The sequence below is a fragment of the Alternaria metachromatica genome (genome assembly GCF_023757995.1).
Source record: "Alternaria metachromatica strain BMP 0045 chromosome Unknown scaffold_5, whole genome shotgun sequence".
In the NCBI taxonomy this organism is placed as follows: Eukaryota; Fungi; Ascomycota; class Dothideomycetes; order Pleosporales; family Pleosporaceae; genus Alternaria; species Alternaria metachromatica.
The window spans coordinates 817,884-834,686 of record NW_026055496.1 but is presented as its reverse complement, the minus strand read 5'-3'; the positions used below and the strand labels follow the sequence as shown (position 1 = coordinate 834,686).

General features: G+C 51.9%; 5 protein-coding genes across 5 annotated transcripts; 1 reads left to right on the top strand and 4 right to left on the bottom strand.

The window, feature by feature from the left end:
• Positions 1-199: 199 nt before the first annotated feature.
• Positions 200-4,777, bottom strand: J4E83_003228 (uncharacterized protein; the record flags this gene model as incomplete). Its single annotated transcript, XM_049330165.1, has 9 exons — positions 200-884; positions 933-1,307; positions 1,357-1,481; positions 1,527-1,661; positions 1,723-2,149; positions 2,196-2,625; positions 2,982-3,042; positions 3,474-3,558; positions 3,606-4,777. 9 exons carry the CDS (start codon positions 4,775-4,777, stop codon positions 200-202), a joined length of 3,495 nt encoding a protein of 1,164 aa, XP_049190661.1.
• Positions 4,778-5,213: 436 nt separating this feature from the next.
• J4E83_003227 (uncharacterized protein) lies at positions 5,214-6,331 on the top strand (the record flags this gene model as incomplete). The annotated part of the gene is made up of 3 exons (XM_049330164.1): positions 5,214-5,416; positions 5,465-5,677; positions 5,725-6,331. 3 exons carry the CDS (start codon positions 5,214-5,216, stop codon positions 6,329-6,331), a joined length of 1,023 nt encoding a protein of 340 aa, XP_049190660.1.
• Positions 6,332-7,118: 787 nt separating this feature from the next.
• J4E83_003226 (uncharacterized protein) lies at positions 7,119-9,007 on the bottom strand (the record flags this gene model as incomplete). Its single annotated transcript, XM_049330163.1, has 5 exons — positions 7,119-7,372; positions 7,434-8,280; positions 8,332-8,570; positions 8,623-8,769; positions 8,827-9,007. The coding sequence occupies 5 exons, from the start codon at positions 9,005-9,007 to the stop codon at positions 7,119-7,121; spliced, it is 1,668 nt and encodes a 555-aa protein (XP_049190659.1).
• A 780-nt stretch (positions 9,008-9,787) lies between these two features.
• On the bottom strand, positions 9,788-11,629 carry J4E83_003225 (uncharacterized protein; the record flags this gene model as incomplete). Its single annotated transcript, XM_049330162.1, has 2 exons — positions 9,788-11,131; positions 11,177-11,629. The coding sequence occupies 2 exons, from the start codon at positions 11,627-11,629 to the stop codon at positions 9,788-9,790; spliced, it is 1,797 nt and encodes a 598-aa protein (XP_049190658.1).
• A 2,045-nt stretch (positions 11,630-13,674) lies between these two features.
• On the bottom strand, positions 13,675-14,829 carry J4E83_003224 (uncharacterized protein; the record flags this gene model as incomplete). Its single annotated transcript, XM_049330161.1, has 2 exons — positions 13,675-14,694; positions 14,824-14,829. The coding sequence occupies 2 exons, from the start codon at positions 14,827-14,829 to the stop codon at positions 13,675-13,677; spliced, it is 1,026 nt and encodes a 341-aa protein (XP_049190657.1).
• Positions 14,830-16,803: the final 1,974 nt, after the last annotated feature.

Genomic DNA, 16,803 nt, shown 5'->3' with positions numbered 1-16,803 from the left:
GAAATACATTTTAATCGCTCTTTGACCAGTGTCTTTGTTTCTTCGTTGCAATGCGCTGGGTTGACTACGCTGCCTGACCCCCAACCTTTGATCAAGGTGTGCGCGAGCACGGTGCTGATTGATAAGGAAATGTGGAATGACAGCCATCGAGATTGTAAGCGTTGGGTTCTGCCATGGCAATGGAATATACCAAGTCCTTTCATCGAAGACCTCCAAGTTCTTCCATCAATCCACAAAGCGCCCTTACAAGAGGCGGCCCAGTTTCGCGATCCACATCGGGATGTGTGGATTCAAGAAGCATAACGCCCACCTTCATAACCTGCGAAGGATACTTGAGGTTGCAGATTTCGGGCCGAGCAATCGCTCCAGACACCGATGCCACTGGTTGGTGCGTAGAGATGATGCGAAGGCACGGTATACCGCTGTTCGTAGCAATGAAGGCATTAACGCCAGCCTGGTTATCAGAGGCGGCATCATCGAGGTAGATAACTTTGCCCGGAAGCGAACTTGGCCGTGTGCGCATCGGCGTCGTAGTACCGGTCTTCTTCGCTAGGTCGCGCGTCATCATGCTGTATGTCCAGAGGACCATAATGGCATGGTACAACATGAAGGAATCTGGGCCGCGGATCTGGTATGGCGGGATTTGCCGCGCAGCTCGGACTACCTGTCCAGCATGCCAGATTGCGACTCTGGCTTCTTTGGTTTGGCTCCAGGGTGAGAGGTGAGTGTACGCGCTGTTGGCAGCGCTCTCACCGCATTTGCCGGCGAAGCGCGTGATTAGATCGAGGTTGACGTGGAGGTACATCTGCAAGAATTGGTGGAACAGACAGGTCACGGCTGGATGTTTGCTAGGTACAAGATCTTCGCGTTGAAGGTATTGGTATCTGCGGGGGAGTGTCAGCTTCATCGAGTATGAGAGAAGATACACCAACAGTTTTTCCTGACGAGATCGAGCCCAGAGCTGTGAAGCGGCGTCGCTGCTCTCGTTCATCAGCGCAGATTGCTGTGTATACTCCCAGATTTGGGCAGCAATGCCATGCAGATAAGATGAGTGAGCGACTTGCATGTCGATGGTGGCAGGAAGACAGTGTATGGCAGCTTCGTCTTTCAGAAGTGTTTGCAGTGAGGGAGCGCTGGCGACGACGTCCATATCAAGATAGCGCATTCGCCATGTCTCTGCTGAAGGTGCCAACCACAGGGTCTTCGAGGCAGGCAACATGAGCGTAAGTTCAGCGTAGCTGATAAGTGGCGGGCGATGTTTGGCCATAGTCATGTGGATATCGTGCTCGAACAAGTGATACACCAACCTGTCTGTATTAGATGCTGGGTAAACAGAGTCTACTGTGTCTGTCATACCTCTTGTAAGATTCTTGCTCCACCCACTGCTTCCACTTTGCATGTAGTTCCTCGTCGCCATCCTCTGCAGACGGTGTAACTGCAGGATACCGGATGTAATCGAATCTACCGGCGCGCCGTAGTGCCTACAGAGTCAACGTGTGTCACACTATCATATCAGAGCTTCTTACCGTGACAAGAGATTGCAAGCTACTCTCCGCGATTTCCATCTTCCTCCTGTACCCACAGAATGCCCCGATATCAAGCCAAAGCATCGAAGCTTGGAGATATTCAAGGTCGCGTATCACACTGTTATCATTCTCGGACTGGAGACGTATTAGACATCCTTCGACTTGGTGTCAAGCCTGGTATTTGCAAAAGACTTACCAGCCTGTTCAACGCGACTCGGACTATCTCCTGTAGCGCCAAGCCTGTTCTGCTCACCGAGAGGACGCCAAAACATACGCACCCAGCTGCCACCAAGGCAGTGAGATATTCTGGCCGGGCAGTCTCGCTTTCGAAGGTATACGGATGGATCCATGCATCAGTCTCAGTTCGTTTTGCAATCCCAACCTTGATCAGCTTGTCGACGCACTCTGCCGAAGGGAAAGAAGGAATGGTGATATGGCTCTGTGCAGTCTTCGACACCAATTGGAAGATGCGGTCACGGGCTGCCGGCGAAAGCTTATCTGGGATCACAACGTTGGAAGAATATGGCATGTGTGGTGACGAGGCAAGATCTACGTTGCGCTCGTCCAGAGCGATGTTTTCGTGCTCGCTGAAAGCGTGCTGGTTACGCTCGGGGATCCAGAACCTAAAGCAGGTCAGCGCTGATTAGTCTATCGGTCAGTGTGGCTTACCAGGCAGACTGTTTGAAGACCGCATGGCGCCTCTTCGCGGAGTTGCTATCAATCTTCTCGTGAGAAACATCTGTATTAAAAGGCGGCGTTGCAGAAGGCAAGGCAGTAGCCTGCGATGTCTGCGCTTCTAGCATCTGGCTGACAGTTGGAGTGAAGTCATTGCCAAATATGTCAACCTGACCAAGCCAGTCAGTCTCTGGCATCCATGCCGTAAGATCTGGAGGCGGTTGCATGTAGTCACTACCCAAAAAGTCGGGTGCGGGAACCATGATTTGTTCGAAAAAGGCCGGGATGGTATGCTGGGTATAACCAGTGGTATTGTACAGATCAAGTAGAGCTTGCGCTTCAGTATTGGTCTCGTCGAGGTAGACATCGTTCAGTTGTATGTCATCGTCAAATTGGTATGGGTTGTTCTGCTCTTCAACAGATGCTGCAAACACTTGCGCTGACTGTCCTCCTACACCTGCTTGAGCGAGCGGTGACGGATCGGGCGACTTTGTCAGGCATGGTAGGCTTTTCTTTTGGCACCGTTTGCATGGCCTTCCATTGTCGCATTTGACTTTTGATACGACGCAGGAGTTACAGGCCTTCGTGGCACGTTCTGCTACGCGATATGGGCCTACGAGCCCATCTTTAGCATTCTTTGTGTGAGTTGCTTGATGCCTGAGTAGCAAATCCCTTCGGTTGAACGCTGCAGGGCACTCCTCACAATGAAACGACCTCTCGTTGCGGTCTGTGCATCGTTAGGATTTCGCTGAGTGATGGCCAACGGTGAGCGAAACTTACGTGAGTCTAGATGTCGGTTCAAGTGGTCGGCACGTTCGTATGATCGGTGGCAGACTTGACACTGAAGCCCACCAATTGACGCATCGGAAGTCCGCTTACGTTTCGAGGGTCGCGCATTCGTTGGGGTCACCGCTATCTCGACTGACATAATTCAAGAACTGAGGAACGGAAATGTGGGATACGAGCAGGCAGTTCAAAGCGCATCAAGGCTTCCGGCCATCGGAAAGTGGGCGCCCCTACCCTTGTTCAGATGCGGGGTGTGTCTGAACCGTCACATCAATCGAGCCGACGGCATATCAATTGCCGAACCTTCAACATCCTCGGGAGTAGTCACGTTTCACATTGCAAGCCTCACTCATCGAGCCATGTCGCCCATGTCTACAATTGCAGCAGAAACATCGATTCAGAGGGTGCGGCTCAGGTGTCGCCAATACCCGTGTCGACCGAAGTGTGGGACCTGGTCTAAGCCACTGCTGTTGTTTTGAGACCAACCGTTATTGCTGACATAGAACGCCTTTGCTCCCAATCATGCACTCCCCGATAGGTGCAGTTGTAATCCATGAATTCATCAGGGTGCCTGTTCCGGTTAGATCATGTCAAAAAACCTGCGCGACTTGCACTCACATTTTGATCACATTGCTGCCTCGTTCCGTTGCAGGCTTCGCGGCTTCCCGGCTGAATCGCTGTATCAAGCTTGCACGTTCGTGTCTGTTTTTGAAGACGTCTTCTAGGATCGAAGACACTTCATCCTTGGATGGCCTGTCAATGATGTGACTGAAGAGCGTCCCTAAAGCTTCGGCGTCCTCAATGGTTTGGCTTGCACCTTGGCCTTGGGTCGGTAGCATAGCGTGCGCGGCATCCCCAATGATAATCGCGCGTCCAGAGTGCCATTTACCTAGCGGATCCAAATCGCGCAGCTGCCAGAGACCTATGCTTTCGGCATTCCGGAGTGCATCTTTGGTCCAGCTGGGGAAATCCTTGAATGTTTCCAACATCTTTTCAGGGTGTCCTCTCGTCACCCACGACTGCGCTCTGTCGGAATTCTCGTTCATCTGCTCGTCCGGTACCAGTCCAACGATACTGTAAAGTGATCCGCCGCGTGCAGGACCCATGATGAGTCGACAGGAGTGTGCCATGATCATAGAAGTATAGGGCTCCTCTGGGTTGATGTTTGCGTAGAATTGTGGCGCGCGCTCATTCAGAATCGCAGTTGGCAGCATAAGCCGGTATGCCGAGGAACCTGTGGGTTTGGGACGGGCCTCTTGACCGAGTATAGAAGTACGTAGAGCACTGTGAATGCCGTCCGCGCCAATGACAAGGTCTGCTTCCAAATGCTCACCATTCTCAAGTATGACCTTGCCTTCTTCACAGTCACACCGAGATACTCGTGCCGAAGTACGCAGTATTGCAGGCTGGCCATCCCGTTCGATGGATGTAGCTGCCTTCTTGAGATAGGCGTGGAGATCTTCGCGGTGCCACATGATGCGGTCTGCGCCATACTGCGTCTTGCTCCGTAGAGGTATTTCATTCACCATCTTGCCGTCAGCATTGTAGATCCTGAATCCGTGGTCGACCGTGCCGTTCGAGCCGTTGAGCAGATCTGTCAACCCCAACGACTGTTCTAGAATCCTTGTGGCGTTGGGTTGTAGTGAGATCGTAGCGCCGATCTCTGCGCTGAGACGAGATTGTTCGAGGATCGTAATCTGTCGGTTGTTCTTCCGAAGGGCTATAGCTGCTGCCAGTCCTGCGATGCCACCGCCCACAATGATGATCCGAAATGGTGTTGACGATGACATTGTGAGTGCAGTCGTGGGTGTGTAGGAAGAGAAGTTGATGGAGTATCACGATGCCGTGCCGGAGGTTTATCAAACATGCTGGTGGTATTCCGGGAAAGCGGTTACCTGATAATCGATAACCTCTTGCCGTCCTAGCACGGGAAACCTGCTGGAATTGATCCCTACCCTCCACTTTACGAGATCTTCTCTCAACATCCCCGCAATGTGTATTCAGGCTCGTGCATTTCGCACGCGCCGTCATCGTAATCGGGGTTCGGAGAGGTGGGCCCACACACGTTCGGCCCGTGTGGGCAATGCCAAAGGCTGCACATCGCACAGGCGCTCAGATATTGTGTGAGAAGAATGTTGAATATGAACTCCAAGCCAGTCTTCCCAACACAGCAATCAAGTTTCATCCAATTCGGCAAACAGCCCCAAGACCAATGTACGCATCGACATGATCTCCACCGCAACGAAGACAGCGTCGGTTACGCTGAAGGCCGTCGAAGATCAGCGCATGAGAGTGGACGGCACGGATACGACGTTCGGAGACTGGAGGGACGACCTGGCTAGAGATGGCTATGCAGTCATCAAGGGTGCAATTCCGAAGGAGAGGGCCGACAAGTACGCAGACAAGATGTATAGCTGGTTGGAAGGATTGTAAGTACAGACACCGACATGATATCGCAAAGCACTTACATTCTTCAGCAACCTCGGCTACGACCGCAATGACTTGTCCACGGTCCACAAAGACAAGCTCCCGTTGATAACTGAAAAGGGCATGTGCCTTCAATATGCTGTTACCCACGAAGACTTTGCTTGGGCGATCCGAGGAGAGCCTGGCGTTGTTGGAGCCTTTGAGAAGGTTTACAATACCAAGGACTTGATCGTGTCGTTTGATGCGATCAACTTCACATTGCCGTATGTTGGGCGCATCCATATCTCGAACAAGCTGACAGCCACTCTAGTCGCTCAGACCTGGCACCAAACAAGCCGTGGCCTCACCAAGACCAAGACCCATTGAAACCTGGATTTCGATGTCTGCAAGGCTTGGTGAATCTGCTTCCCAATGGGCCAGAAGACGGCGGATTGATCGTGTGTCCGGGCGGACACCTGCTGTCCGACGAGTTCCATAAAGACATGGCGGACGAGGAACGCATCCCAGCGTGGACACCAGAGTGGTATGGCTTCACTGAGAACGGCATGAAGTGGCTCGAGAAGAAAGGCCTGAAGTGGGTGAAGGTGTGTGCAGAGCCCGGCGATCTGCTGGTGTGGGACTCCCGCACCCCTCACTACAACCTGAGCTCCAAGACGAGGCAGCCTCGTTTTGCAATCTACACATGTTACATGCCTGTGGAAGATGCCACTCAAGAGGACTTGCGCAGGAAGAAGGATGCGTACGAGCGCTGGGTGGGAACGACCCACTGGCCAAACGCGAGGCACACAGGCTCAAACGTTGCGAAAAGAGACGGAGTGGACGACCCGCACAATCGATTCGAGCCGGTGAACAAGCCGGTCATGGATGAGAGGACATTCAGGCTGACTGGTATCCCGTATATCAAGGCGGAGGCCTAAGTGTGAGGATGGCTTGATGCGCTTGATGTTGGAGCGCGTCCAAGGGGTGGGTGATGGATGGGTAGCATCCAACGCGCCTGATCTGGTACGCGTGCCTAGCGTGACGCGTTAGTCCAGATTAGGTCGCTTTCTCTCGCTAGCTGAAATGAAAATCTATGACATCAACGAAGCTTACCCAACGTGCCCGTCTGACACCCATCTATCACTGCATGGCTCAACAACCAGATAAAGGCGCTGAAGAGGATCACCAGATTCTATCCAGCGTTCTGATTATAGTGCGCTGCTGTCCAAATGACTCGACTGGATGCCGACAATGCCTATGACGCGTTAACGCACCCATCACCAACGAAGACCTAGCCAACACCGACACTGACATTGCTATGCGAGGCCATGGTACCCATTCATACGACCGTAACGTACCGGCTTTCTCAGGCCGCCGTTGAAGGGCCCTCCCACGGACATACAGCACATTGAAGCTAATGCTACGTTGTTGACATGACTGCCCGTGTATGTTGCTAGCCCACCTCTGCCACAAGCGTCACTGATCAGGCGAAGCAGTCACATAACATGATACGATACGGCTCGAAAGCCAATCAAGGGGTTTACGAGCGATATCCACATTCAAACATATCTGAATTAGACTAGGACGCACGCGCTTCCCCAGCCACGCCAAAACAGCAACACAGCAGTCTCGCTGCAACGCCAATACAACACAGCTGCACTCATCTGTCTGGTATCTCCTTAGATCTTCCGCCGACGTGACACGAGCATACGACAGACTGTCTTCTCAGTGCGACATCGAAGGGTGGCCTGACACCTTCTTCATCGCCCACTTGCCGGTATAGGCCCTGATCTTCTTACCATACAGGAAGACGGGTATGCCAAAAAGACCGAAGAGTGCCGTTAGTCCGGCGTACGTTCCGAACGTTCCGTCGTAGCCATCGGTCTCGATGAACCTGGCGACACCATAGCTGGTGCCGAAAGACACGAAGCCTCGAAGAGCCGTGATGACGACAAGAATAGGGCCAGCGCGTGCTGGATCTAAATGTAAATATGTAAAGTCAGTGTATGTCTCACATGCCGTTCATCCGGAAACACTTACAGGAGTCAAGAAGGTACGTGATTGCAGCGATGTTGGCGCCAACGAACGCGAAGTAATACGCTGCATTGGCGAAGACGAAGACGAACCAGTGGTAATCTCCTGGGTTTTCCGCTGCCAGGCCGTACAACGTGGCGGCAAGGCACCCACATAGCAGGGGAATCCAGAGCAGCAACAGGCGATTCTCAGGTTCGTGAACTCCACCATTGCGTCTTGCTCGCCACTTGATTATGACATCGCTGCCGTTACCAAGGAGTGGGAGTGCCACAAAGGCGACAACGATCTGCCCAGCGTTGACGTATGATACGGAACTGTCCGACCAGTTGTACGGAGGCGCGTGTACTATTGTGCCGTACGTTGTTCCAATGGCGATGTTGACGCCAATAGTAAGACCGTTTAGGCAGAAGGCCCAAAGCACATTGGGGAACAACATGACCTGGAAGGTGTTGACGAAGCCGTAGAAACCTTCCATCCATTCCGGTTTGTTGACGAAGATGCGCATATCTGACCAGACTGTGCGGGGAAGAAATTTTGTGTTATCCAGAGGCGGTCTTTCGGAGAGCTTAGCCGGCTGTGGTGCAGTCGCCCTACATCCTTCTAGCTCACCTCCCTCTTCGGCTGAGAATTGACCATACGCGGTCAGAGGGCGATCGTACTTTGACTCGGGAACCCAGAAGATGGAAGCAATGAACGTGGCTGCGCAAAGACCGGCGCCTAGGTAATACCAGTTGGATGGGCCAACCGCTCCAGCGATTGGTGATGCGCAGATGATGTACACGGCTGACAGAACTGTCTGCGTGGCAGATTGCCACATCAGGAAAGTACTACGCTCGTGAACGAAGTGGATTTCCTACACCCTAATTAGAGAACATTTCTCGCGCCTTTGTCTTGCTATCGTTACCTGGATCATCATGGGGACCAGTGCCTCGCTCTGACCTGCAGCAAACCCGAGGAGCATCCTAGCGCCAAGGTGCTCGTTGTAGTCTTTGGCATTTGCGGCCCAGACGGCTGATGCTATCAAGAGCAACAGCGACAGAAGGTAGACAGGGCGCCTTCCGATCGCAAGAGCGAGTGGCATGCAAACTAAGTTGCCTACGCCCATGAACATTGAAGGGTACGTCATCAGCGCGGTTATGTCGGCTGCACACCCGGTCAGCGCAGTCAGAGCATGTGAGGAGCTGAGATCACTGACCATATGTAGCTCCAGCTGCGGCATAGATAGGGATATACCAGGTAAGAAGACCTCCAAATCCGGACACGAGTGCGAGACCCAGACTGGAAAAGATCGAGACCAACACGATGAAGAGAATCTTGCGAAACGTCGATAGATTCAACGGGTCTATCGAGAAGACTCAGTACGTGAGGCCGCGAGCTACGTGCTACAGAGTACACAAACCTTGAGGATCAGCGCTAGGGGCTGGAATCAAGAAGATCTCGTCGAGGTCGGTGATGGTCACAGTTCCCATCGCCGCAGGCTCCTGGATGGGCTTCACGATGCCTGTCTCAGCATTTGAAACAACCTCATATCGTTCGACTTCGGTCTTCACGGTCTTCGGGGTTTTGATGTCGTCGAGCATCTTTGCGAGGTAAACGATGTTCTCGCGCTATAGCGAGATGAAGGTGAAGTCAACGGAAATATAAACCCGCTCGTCCAAAACGGAAGAGCACAAACGACTGTTAAGTTCGATGAGAGTGTACTATGCGCGCAGAGCGGTGGTTATATCTAAGTATGCGCTTCGGCTCCTCTTCTTCAACGTTCACCTATTGGTACGTGGCACTTCTTCTTGTCGTCTAGCCCGCGTCCAGACTCGTGCCACGGCCGACGATTTCGTTGGCGTTTCCAAGCCTTGGTCTGGAAATCAATGCCATATTCACATCCCGGCTGAGCAGAACTCCACTTCACGAGCATTACGCGGCAGTGTCGCACGAATGTCTATCTGGGGTTTCTGGCATGACTGTGGGGTAGGTAATCCGGGGTAGCGCGTGCGTCGGAGAGTGGGCTAGCTCGCGGAAGGAGGGCCATGTTCAACCAATCAGTATCGTGCAATTCGCAACCATTCTTGGCTTCAGCTCCTGCGCGGCGCAACTGCCGAGCTTCTTTACGAGTGTTTGCAGTTGTCTCAGGGAGCCTTTGCAATGTCACAAGCGGAGAACATACCCTGCAGACGATGCGCGGCAGTCCTATCGCTATGCCAATGCACGGTCGAAGTCACTACTATCATTTCATCGTACGGTTCTGCGTCCACGGACGCGAACTTTGCATGCGCAGAGTGTGTCACAGCAAGCATATTCACGAACAAACACCGAGTGACGTAACTTAGATGAAGTTGTGCGATATATTGGGCTCATTCAACGCTCTATACAATTGCAACAGGCAGAAAAGGCAGTATGATCTTGCTCGGCGTGTCTGCTCCGACGTGTATCCTGTGCTCGCCCTTGTTCTTCTCATGTTCCGGTCGCGGTTTCGAGAAGGCCGTGTACTCTGCAATACTAGGAAACTCACCGGAGACCTGAACGCTGATCGATTCTCCTTCGTCAAAATCGACACCCATGGACCAAATACCGATTTCTAGTTTCACGATCTCACCTGGTGTGATCTTCTCTTCCTTCTCGTGGGGGTGGAAGGGGAACTGCTCATGGATGCTTCGCGCCGGGTCGAATGCCCGGTGGCTGGCACGCAATACGCCAACGCTGCCGAGGTGCAGATTCAGGCTCGCGCGTTCCTTCTCTGGAATATCATCGATACTTTTGTAAGCTGAGGGTATCGCCGAGAACGGGAAGCAGAGATGCATAAGCAGCTTTCCGTCCTTATCTTTCTTGCGCAGGATGACAAAGACATTCATGTCGTCGTGTGAAGGAGCTGACATGTACAAAACGGCTTTGGGCAGGCCAATGAGCCGTGACTTTTGCGTGAACTTGTAGGTGAATTCGGCGATCGATTTCGAGTCTTGCGAGTCGTAGCTGACCATCTCGGTCTTGGATGGGGGTTGTTCGGTCAAGCCGGAGCCGGACAGGTAAAAGTCCTTGTATTGGGTCCCTGGAACAGGGAAATCGGAGAACTCGATGCCATCAATAGCTTCACGGTCGCCAAATTGGAGTGCTGACCATCGCACCCTAGCCATCTTCTCCCAGTCGTTGTCAATGCCCCGCAGATACTTATCGAAGTAGGTATGCAGTTCCTTATCCGCGTGAGGATCACAGTATAACTCGAACCATTCTTGGTGTGAGCTCCATCGAATCCACTTCTTGTCATGAGGTACTTCGAGCCATCCACGTACGGAGCCCATTGTATGGATGCTGGAAAAGTCGCTTCCGCTGATGAAGACAGGAACTTCGATCTTTGTCATATCAGGGCGCTTGTCGCTCCAATACGCATTTGCGACAGGTGACCTCCGATGCATCTCAGCGAAGTCCTCGATGCCGCCGCCCGGATTGTTCGTCTTGATGATGAAGTGTGTGATGAGATCGAAATTTGACATGCTGAAGACGCCACCTCGACAGAATTGCTCGCGGTAGATATCACCAGACCCTTCCCAGGGTGCAATAGCGGCAAGGTGTGGAGGTCGTAGAGAGGCAACATGCCACTGGATGATGGCCAGCGCACTATTGCCGGCCATGCCTACTTTGCCATTACTCCATGGCATGTCTGCCACAGCTTCGATGACATCGTAGCAATCTTCTGCATCTTGAGAGCCCATGATCTGCCATGATTAGCTAAATAGTAGAGTTTGCAATACTGAGCATACTGGTATGGAACCGTCGCTGTTGCCCGTGCCGCGAGAATCTACCGAGATGATCGCATAACCACGTGGGCACCATACAACTGGATCAAGTCCCTCGAACTTCTCCAACCCGCTGAGCGCTTCATTCGGCACGCAGCAATTCCAAACGCAGATTGGAAGCATGTGTAGAGCGGAGTACTTCTTGCCGTAGCATGACCAGCTTATCACTGCTGGTAGCTTTTCGTCTTCGGGAACGTCGGCGGGCCGGTAAATGTCGACATAAAGGCGACATCCATCTCTGACCACGATCTCGACATCGTGATCAATTCGTATGTCAAATTCGAGAGGGCGGGCGTTGTACGGTTTCGCGCCTTTGCGAAGAACTTCGGTTTTACCGGGTGTGAAGCCTTGGTAGTTGTTCACACCCGGCTCAGGCTTTGAGATGGGCTTATAGGCCACTTGCATAGCGACTGGCATGTTTGACGTTGGCAATGGTGAAACGTGTGGACGAGAAAGAGGAGGAGAACAGTGAGCGCAATCGGTAAAGATACCAAGCTCCGTGACAGCTACTTGAACAACAAACACATCTACCCGGAACGCGACGCGTCGAGTGCACTTTGCGACGTCGTGCCGTCCACCTCGGCAAGCGTTCTAGCCCGAAGGGTTGTCCGTCCCCCACACGTCCCGAGTCCCACAAATCCTGCGGCATAGCTACATATCGCGGGGTATGGCGCCCACATGTGCCGAGACGGTCGGCAACGCTGCCCCGACATCCCCAAACGATGACTATTGTCCCGAGCACAACATCATACAAGCTTCTCTTCAACATCCAACATATAACATCAACTAAGTGCAGTCAAAGGCTATTCCACCACAGCTTCATTCCAATAAGTTTCGCCATCTCCTGCATTTGAGCATTTCTGATCTCGTCACTAACAATACGCATTCAAGCCCTCGTCTTAAGAAGATGGCGCCTCACGCCGAAGAGCCAAAGCCAGATAGCGGTGTTGATCTAATCTCGTACGACGGTACCGTATATGGCGATTGGCGCGACGATTTCCACAAGAACGGCACAGCAATCATTAAAGGCGCCATCTCACCCGAGCGCGCAGAGTACTACAAGCAAAAGCAGATTGAGTGGCTTCAATCCTTCGGTCGTGGCTTCGATCCCAACGATGAGTCAACATGGACACAAGAGCACCTTCCTGTGAGCTTCAAGGGCGGGATGTACTTTGCCTACTCTAGCACACACGAGAAATTCGTTTGGTAAGTTGTCAATGGAATGCGATGTTTGCAACATACTGATGCAGACTCAGGGAAGCTCGCACCGAGCCCAAGGTCATCGAAACCTTCTCCAAACTTTGGGGCACCGAGGAGCTCCTCTGCTCATTCGACGGCATGAACATCACACTGCCGCGCCAGAAAGATCTCAAGTGGAGCCCCTGGCCGCACTGCGATCAGTCGCCTCACCGCAAGGGCATGCAGTGTGTCCAAGGCCTGTTGAACTACCAACCCAACGGCTCTGATGATGGTGGTCTGATCTTGATGAAGGGTAGCAGCAAGCTGTATGATGAGTTCTTCCGCGAGAAGAGGGAACAGGACAACCATGAGGATAAGCCCCCGGAGGAGGAGGACTTCAAGGATCTTTTCATCTTCAAGGACGAGGATGTCCAGTGGTTCAAAGACCGCGGATGCACACTCGAGAAGGTGAACCTTGAAGCTGGTGATCTGGTACTGTGGTATGTTCTTACTATCTTTCCTCCCCTATTTGGTACCTGAGTTAATATCGCGCAGGGATTCTCGCACCATGCACTACGCCTGCTTTCCTCAAGGCAACCGCATCCGTCATGTCCAGTATGTCTGCATGACGCCCGCCAAGTTCGCGAAGAAAGAGGATCTCGAACTCAAAGCCGAGCTCTTCAAGACGTGGCAGGGTACGACACACTGGCCGCACTGCAATATCCGCAAACAGGGCCCGCCAGAGAGAGATGGCAAGCCTGATCCGCAGAATAGAACGGAACCACTAGAGAAGCCGATTGTTACGGATAGGATTCTGCAACTAGCTGCGGTAAAGGCTTACTAAGAGCTGAAGCGGCCCATATATGACGAAGAAATACGCGGGTTCTCAGGACTTCAAGGTCGTCTTTCGCGGCAGTAGAGTGAATTGTGGTGCATGCTTTCGTACGCTCTTATTTCAGCTATTTCCAGTCTGGGCTTTGCCTTCTGTACCATGATACTCTTCCGACAATGGATACAAGCCAATGCTCTTGCCTATGTACGTCAGAGGTCCTCAACCGCAAGAAGGTCGTGGTTGTTATTCTTGGACCATATGATAGCACCGGAAAGATCGTGGAGGCAGCGATATCTTTAACATATACTTCTCTTCTCTCTAGTCAACGTCTCATGACTCTAAATACAGATAACGAAAATGTTTTACAGCTAGTGAACTAAGACAAAGGAATGCGCTGTATCATCCAATCGGTGTGGTGCCACTGGGAACTGAGAATCGAAGCGTGCTGTCTTTACTTCTCAGCCTTCTCACCTCGAAGGCATCTTGTCCAATTCTTGTTCTTTGATATTTCTTTGGCCTTGTCTAACTGCTGTGCACGAGACCACTTCGACTCACCTGGCTGCTTCAAATTTGGTTTTCGACCATTGGAGAAGAATTTCGTAGCACGGGCAGCTGCTCCGACCGTTCTGGAAATTGCCTTAGCCACGGATATAACAGCATCGACAGCCGACCTGAACAGGTTGGCAATGGCGTTGATAAAGTTTCGTTTTTCAGTAGATGGGCTTTCTTGCGGTGAAGTGGAGTTGATGTTGGTGAAGTTGATGTTGGTGGAGTTGATGTTGGTGGAGTTGATGTCGGTGGAGTTGATGTCGGTGGTGCCGTCTCTTTTCTCCATAGATCGCTTTGCATTCTCAGCAGCCGCGTCGCCAACCTCCAGAAATCCTTTCGCAAAGTCTTCTTGAACGATATCGCTCTCATCGTCAGGCAATGCGTTGTCCAGCCAATCGTCGTCGATATCAGAACCAGGCCATACTTCAAGCATATCCCCGTTGATGCTGTCCAGCAAGTCCAATGAGAAGCCGCCGTCAGCCATCTCAAGCATGGCCTCCGTACCAATGGCAGCGGCAGTAAGAGGAAGACATACAGCCATACGGCGAAACTTCTTCTGGTTTCTTTCAGATCGTCTCTGTTTGTCTTTTTCGTCCCACTCCGTGTTCTTTTCTTCTTTCTTTTTCTCCAGGCGCTCTTTGATCATGTCCTTGAACTTCTCAAACTTCTCCTTGATCTTCTCCTTGATCTTGTCTTTGTAGGTTTTCTTCTTGTCCTCCTCACTCACATCTTTGTCTCTGATACATACTGTCTTCGTGGGATCCGACTTCATGAGCGGTGGGCACTTGATGCATTTGGTCGGGTCGGACGGGTCTCGAATCTTGTTCTTCTTGCATCGAGCCTTTCTTTCACAGCTCTCTCCATTTCCCGCTTGTCTGTCAACTAAGGGAAATCGAGCTTCGCGGCCCAGCACGGAGCCTGGCTGTGAGATATCGAGATCGGATGCCGTACCCCTGTGGACACGTTGCGAAAGTAAAGTGGCTTCGCTGGGGGTATACGCGGCGATCAAATGATTCGTTAGGAGGAACAGTACTTTGATGGTCTTTGCAACATGCATGATGAGGGATTGGCAAGAAGCTAGCAGTAGTGTAAAGGTAGATTTTGATGTGAGCTGAGAAGGACTCACGTCGATGGCTTTCTTATCAATGTACCTAGGTAAGCTGCCAGCCTTTCTGATGCTGTGACTGCTTGCGCAGGGCTAATCTAATTTGAGTGACGAAACAATTAAGATACGTGGCGTATCCTACGATTGATCATATGAAAGGTATGGGGCTGCATTGGACGGCTCAACCTCTTCGCACGCGATACGTTGCCTCAACCGTTGGCGAGGCCACTCTGCTCTCTACTCAGACATCCTGCCACATGATGCACACTGCCACGAAAGCGACGCTGGGGCGGGTGAGCCCAACACAACGAACACTGCCTTCACGAGGCACGGATTCTGCCCTGTGTAAGAACCTGTGGGGTGGAAGCTGCCTATAGCCCCCAACCCACATAACCTGGCCGAGACCTCTATGGCCGCGCTGTGCAATCAAACTTCTCGGCCTGGTTCAGGCCCCATCTTACATACATATTTTCGAAACCAAAAGGTGCAGTCTGACACCTGGGCAGTCTCGGAATTTCGAACTTGCTGTATCGAGCGCCACATGCTTACCTACGTACAGTCGATCAAGGAGGACTTCTTTGCTTGTTTGGTTGCCGATGCGAAAGACATTAGACTCACCGTCTAATCACGGTGGGGAAGTCTTGCTAGACTAAATACATGAACAAGGAGCTTTCGGTCACTAAGAGTTCATCAGCGTATAGTTTGATATGGAGCGTTACATTGAAGCGAAAGATCATTACACGAAGCAAAGCGTCTAATCATATCGCTACATCTGCGGCTATAACCATCTGGCGTCTAGACTTCATGATCAAGCTTGCGGAAATCATGTCGCGCAGAAACTGATGCATGTGGATTGCCAGCTGAACTAAAGGAATACCCTTCAAACTCAATCTAAGCAAACAATCGCAATTTCATTCACTTCAGATCCGGAGCTTCCATGCCATCGACCGACCACAAGTCCCAGACTTCATAACTTCCATAGTTCCCCACGAGGCAGCCATCGTCGCCATACGCCAAGATATCCGAGGGCTTGCAGTCGTCGCCATTGAAGAGGACGACAACGGAGCCAAAATCTTTGTCACCTTCACCTCCGGCTTGTTCAGTTTCATTGTGTTCGATAATGATGGCTGCAGCTACCCCAGCGTTGTCGCGGTTGCAGCCAGTGCTGGCATCGACATCTCGCCAGCCAAGGTTGGCACCGCGGCAGCCCGCAGATTGACTATACGCCAACGCCAAAAGTCAGTAGTTGTCACACATATGGATTATGGAAGGCGATGACTTGCTAGTGATGGAGGCGATAAGCGTTGGCTATGCAGACCAAGTGCTGGAGGAGGAAGAATGCCTTCATGTTCATAGAGACTGTGTATGTGAAAGAGGTGTAAGAGTCGTCTTTGATTGCAACGATCTTTACAGTGAGGATGAGCGGTGGATTGCGTTTGATGCCTGCTCAAGAGTAGATCTGGGCTGTGAAGATTCTTGAAGGATCTCAAGGTACGTTTGTAGCCCCAGGACAAAAGGCATGGGTAACATCGCGTGGCTCGTAGCGCTCATGTGGTTAAATTTGGCAAGTAGTTGGACATGGCATCTATTTGAGAGCATCCCTGTAACTCCTCAGTATGCAAGTAATGTGGGGTTTGGATCGGAAATGAGTATCCGAAGATACCGCACCGCCTTCAGCTCAAGCATTTGGCCCGTGGGGGCACTTTTCATAACCGGGGGCTGGCCCCGTGGCTCTCCCGCAGCGGCACGGCCGCCGTCTTACTCTTGCGTCAGAGTGTTTCGAAACTTCACGTCTTGGCTTCTTACGAGATCTCCATACATGCATTGGAAACATTCTACGCAGATAGCCTGTGCCGCATTCATATCAGCAATTACAAATCTTGACCCCGGGAGGTACTGCGTATAGTCCTAGGATCGTGGAATGAC